Below are 5848 nucleotides of genomic sequence, written 5' to 3'. Positions count from 1 at the left end.
TTAACCGCTTTGATAACCGCTTTGATAACCGCTTTGATAACCGCTTTGATAACCGCTTTGATAACCGCTTTGATAACCGCTTTGATAACCGCTTTGATAACCGCTTTGATAACCGCTTTGATAACCGCTTTGATAACCGCTTTGATAACCGCTTTGATAACCGCTTTGATAACCGCTTTGATAACCGCTTTGATAACCGCTTTGATAACCGCTTTGATAACCGCTTTGATAACCGCTTTGATAACCGCTTTGATAACCGCTTTGATAACCGCTTTGATAACCGCTTTGATAACCGCTTTGATAACCGCTTTGATAACCGCTTTGATAACCGCTTTGATAACCGCTTTGATAACCGCTTTGATAACCGCTTTGATAACCGCTTTGATAACCGCTTTGATAACCGCTTTGATAACCGCTTTGATAACCGCTTTGATAACCGCTTTGATAACCGCTTTGATAACCGCTTTGATAACCGCTTTGATAACCGCTTTGATAACCGCTTTGATAACCGCTTACGACAACCGCTATTCTCTTTGTGAAACCGCCTATAACCGACCGAGCTTTTTTCTGGAACTTTTGTATAATTTGTGATTGTGTTAATTATTTGATTATAATTAAAGAACGTGAATTGTACTCGCGAGATTTATTTTCCGCGAACCAAAAGATCGTCGCACACTTGTCCTATTTCGCCTCGTTCTCGAACACCCACATAATCAACAATCGGAAAATAATCAATCTATATCCAAACGAACCGATATAACGATAGAAGAATATTTTAGTGATATTGCAAGCTCAGATGAAAATAGTAATCAATATGAAGAAATATTAGATTTTAATAACGGACATCAAGATACAGACAGAATCATTATAACTGAAACTCGCGACAGCCTATTAAAACAATCAGACAATCACGTAATTTTTATCCACTTAAACGGGACCCCTTGTGATAAAGGCGCCAAAGAATATCAAGAAGCAAATGTATTACCTAATTACTAAGATCTTACGTACGAAAGAGCCAACGTACAATCCTTAAATCACGGTAAATTAATATCACTCCCTATAAAACATAATAATCGGACGAATATAGAGATTCAAACCTTAAAAAACTGTATACGTTCTCTCTTAGATGTAGTAATGGAGCTACAATTAACTTCTTTCAGCATTAGTAAAACCGATCATTTTGATGACTTACCCTGGCATTATGTAATAGGTCAAATTCAAGGATACCTGAGAGAATTACCAGTTTGCATAACCATCTGTAAAAACTTAGTCCAAACTCCCCCTATCGAACAACGAGAAGCTCTCATAATTGAAAATCATTCTTCAGCTCACGGTGGTCATAAGGGCATCACTAAAACATATAATCGATTAAGATCTCACTATTATTGGAAAAGCATGAAAAAAGATATACAACATCTCATTCAAAAATGTCGTCAATGTCAATTAAAAAAATTAACAGGAATAAAAACAAAACAACCCATGGTGATTACAGACACGCCTGGTTCTGCATTTGATAAAGTTTCTCTCGATATTGTAGGCCCCCTTCCAATTACAAATACCGGAAATCAATATATATTAACCATGCAATATTTCTTAACTAAATATTCAGTAGCTGTTCCCTTAAGAGAAGCAACTTCTTTAACCATAGCCGATGCTCTCACTAAACATTTTATTTGCATTTATGGTACGCCCAAGGCTATCCTCACCGATCAAGGAACTAATTTTCTATTTGCTTTAATGCGCAATCTAACGAAAAAATTTAATATTCAACATTTTAAAACTACCGCTTATCACTCCCAGTCTAACGGGTCAATTGAAAGATCGCACCATGTGTTAACGGAATATTTAAAAACCCAAGTCGAAAAAGAAAAAGAGTGGGATAACTATATTAATATGGCAATGTTTTCATATAATACCAGAGTGTTCATGAAAGTACTAAATTTACGCCTTTTGAATTAATTTTTGGACGTATAGCACGATTACCTTCTGCCCACATCCCGATAGATGAAAATTTAGAAATCACTTATCAACAATATCTAACGAACTTATTTAATAAACTCACTGATCTGCAAGACGAGGCGCGCAAAAATCTCATAGCAGCTAAAGAAAGAAGTAAACATTATTATGACCGAAGAATTAACCCACAGAATTTCCGCATAGGATCATATGTATTTTTATTAAAAGAACCGGCAAGAGGAAAATTTTCCGACCAATATACAGGTCCTCACGAAGTTATAGAAATTTTACCACAATATATAATGTCAAAATTTTGGTAAAAAATAGACCCCGGGTCATGCATATAAATAAGCTAAAACTCGCTCACGTTGAGCCAGGATGAAGAAATATAACTATTATCTTTAATTACAGATGTGTTGGCATCGCCAACGAATTACCATCCCAGGACAAAAAGCATCATTACCCACATTAAACGCATATCACCGCCTGCGTTTTGCATATTGTGCTAAGGTCCTAGGCTATCTTAAGGTGGATAATACAATTATTCTTTGTCAATCTTGTTATTGGCAATCATTATCTACCCGTCGTAAAATATTATACTTCCCCTTATTTTATCATTTCGTTTCAGACGGATTACGCTATCCAACAGTCTTTTGCGAATATTGTTCGAATTCTGTATTAACACTACGAGCCCTGCGCGAATGTAACGATTGTACTCTGGAACATTTACAATTTATAACTATAGTAGAGGAAGCCGGAGAAGATATTAACGATTACGAGGATCCAATAATAATAACTGTTAGCGGTGAACAAATAGATTTTCCTTGAAATGTGCATAACTAAACCCCCTAAACGTAAAATACACCCTTTGTTAAAATATTTTCAAAATTTATATGATATAAAATGTGTACGGATAATATGTTACCAGAACAAAGAAGCCAATGATAAAATTTGTATATCTTGTTATGCACCTAGAGAATCAGAAATTTATGAATTAACAACAAGCCACGGATTTTTAGACGGAAATCCGAATCCTCGTAAATGTTCGAATTGTGGAAACAAAATAGTGTACATACGTTCAATTTTGGGATGCGATAGATGTTTTAGCTCATACGTTCAATTCATGAATAACTATAGAGAACATTATTCTAATGATATCGCATTTGTAATGTTTGACGTTACTACTCAAGAGATTATTAGTCTTTCCATTTATGAAGATGAACCACAGCTTGAATCGCCCACAGAATTAGAATCTTAACACTTTAGTATCTCAATACTTTCAGTAGTTTCACTAGTTATATTTTTTTAAATATTTTAGCTTTACTCGTTATATAATCCACAAACTCATATAATTATTAGTATTACTTTCAGATAATAAAGTTGAGATGAGTTATCTAATCATTTATATATGAAAAAGACTATAGATTCTAAGTGCATACTTATGTTACTTTTTATAATTTGTGGGTATTCCTCTTGTTAAAACTCCTGTCAGTAATATAAAAAATACGATTGATATATATATATATAGAACTGGCTAAATTTAATTTTTTTTAACTAGTTATATTTAATCCTTATTTTATCTAATGAAAAACAATATAATCTATAGAACTTACCACTAATAGTAAATAAGGATCATACGATTTTCATAAACCCATTTATTCATATATATATAAAAAAAAATCTACAAAAATACAAAAAGAAAGTAATGAAAAAAAAAAATATATATATATATCTACGCATAAAAAACATCTCTGAAACAAAATATATACATTAATTAAGAAAGAAATTAATAACATATAATATGAACATACATGTCGAGAAACACGTGCACTTACCATGGACAGTGGTTATCCATCCCCTTAATCAATCATATTGGGATCTCACGGTTCCGGCTCCATACCAAATAGATACCTCAAATCGAAAAGGTCATATCCCCTGTCATAAATTTCGTCAGTCTCCCTTATTTCTTCCGTATCGTGCCATAGAAATTCCAAAAACACACGTATTGATCGATGCTGGGCCCTTACCCGCCGGCGCCGCTCAATATTCATGAATCCACTGATACTCACATCATGAAAAAACTAAAAAAAGGGAAAAAGGAAGAAATATATACCAAAACACTATAAACAAATAATTGTTTAAAAAAATACATTGTAAATAATTACATATTTTTTCTTAAAAACAATTATTTTTTCGCGTCGTTCTTCAAGTCTCGCGCTCGCGTGGCCTCCGCGCATGGCTTACGCTTCGTAATCGCTTTGTATCAAAAACTTTGATAAATTGCGCGATCGTACAATAAATAACATGTAATGTCATCTATTTCGCCAAATAAGGTAGGCAGTAGGCATTTAATTGGGTATTTAAATAGTGTGAGCAAGAACGAAAAGAGTAGAAAAAAAAAGAGTAAGTGAAAGAGAAATTTAGATGACGTTACTGGCCTACTTACTTATTTCGCGCATGCGCACTCCGTTTAGCCAACACAAAATCGGGAGAATTGCGCTACTGTATATACTGTGGTTACATAGTGTCGCCTGTGTACATTGAGTATGTTTCCATCGAGGGCTCGAATCGGGTCAGAGTCGAGTCAGAGTCGGGTTGGGGTGAGCGTTCTTACGGTGGAAACACCAAACTTAAAGTTGAACTCTACCCAATAAAATTTTAAGGTAGGATCCAAATGAGGTTCGGTGGAAACGACAAGAGTCGAGTGAGTGGTACCCGTTTGACCACGTTAATATTGACCACGGTCCCAATTGACCACGTTGAGATTGACCACGTTGATATTGACCACGTTAATATTGACCACGGTCCCGATTGACCACGTTGATATTGACCACAGTCCCGATTGACCACGTTGATATTTACCACAGTTCCGATTGACCACGGTCCCGATTGACCACGGTCCCAATTGACCACGGTCCCGATTGATCACGGTCCCGATTGACCACATTGATATTGACCACGGTTCCGATTGACCACGTTAATATTGACCACGTTAATATTGACCACGTTAATATTGACCACGGTCCCGATTAACCACGTTGATATTGGCCACGGTCCCGATTGACCACGTTTATATTGACAACGGTCCCGATTGAAAAACCATGTAACACACACACACACACATGCGGGAGGATTCAAGGGGGGCCTTCGGCCCCCCTTCCGCACCCCCTCCGCCAATCAGGCACAATGGATCTCGCTTTACAACTTGAAAAGTACATGCCCTAGTAACGACATGTGTTGATCCGTGGTCAATATTAACGTGGTCAATATTAACGTGGTCAATATTAACGTGGTCAATCGGGACCGTGGTCAATCGGGACAGTGGTCAATCGGGACCGTGGTCAATATAAACGTGGTCAATCGGGACCGTGGTCAATATAAACGTGGTCAATCGGGACCGTGGTCAATATAAACGTGGTCAATCGGGACCGTGGTCAATATAAACGTGGTCAATCGGGACCGTGGTCAATATAAACGTGGTCAATCGGGACCGTGGTCAATATAAACGTGGTCAATCGGGACCGTGGTCAATATAAACGTGGTCAATCGGGACCGTGGTCAATATAAACGTGGTCAATCGGGACCGTGGTCAATATCAACGTGGTCAATCGGGACCGTGGTCAATATTAACGTGATCAATCTCAACGTGGTCAATCGGGACCGTGGTCAATATTAACGTGATCAATCTCAACGTGGTCAATCGGGACCGTGGTCAATATTAACGTGATCAATCTCAACGTGGTCAATCGGGACCGTGGTCAATATTAACGTGATCAATCTCAACGTGGTCAATCGGGACCGTGGTCAATATTAACGTGATCAATCTCAACGTGGTCAATCGGGACCGTGGTCAATATTAACGTGATCAATCTCAACGTGGTCAATCGGGACC

General features: G+C 37.2%; 1 protein-coding gene across 1 annotated transcript; it reads right to left on the bottom strand.

Moving 5' to 3' along the window:
- LOC115232990 (keratin-associated protein 21-1-like) lies at nt 1–1996 on the bottom strand. Its single transcript, XM_029803185.1, has 2 exons — nt 1984–1996; nt 1–545 (listed from the first exon to the last, which is right to left on the bottom strand). The coding sequence occupies exons 1-2, from the start codon at nt 1994–1996 to the stop codon at nt 1–3; spliced, it is 558 nt and encodes a 185-aa protein (XP_029659045.1).
- Between the last annotated feature and the right edge of the window lie 3852 nt (nt 1997–5848).

This window comes from Formica exsecta, unplaced genomic scaffold (genome assembly GCF_003651465.1).
Source record: "Formica exsecta isolate Colony F162 unplaced genomic scaffold, ASM365146v1 scaffold1545, whole genome shotgun sequence".
NCBI classification, from domain to species: Eukaryota; Metazoa; Arthropoda; class Insecta; order Hymenoptera; family Formicidae; genus Formica; species Formica exsecta.
The sequence above is the reverse complement of the archived record's forward strand: the minus strand, read 5'-3'. Positions and strand labels throughout refer to the sequence as shown.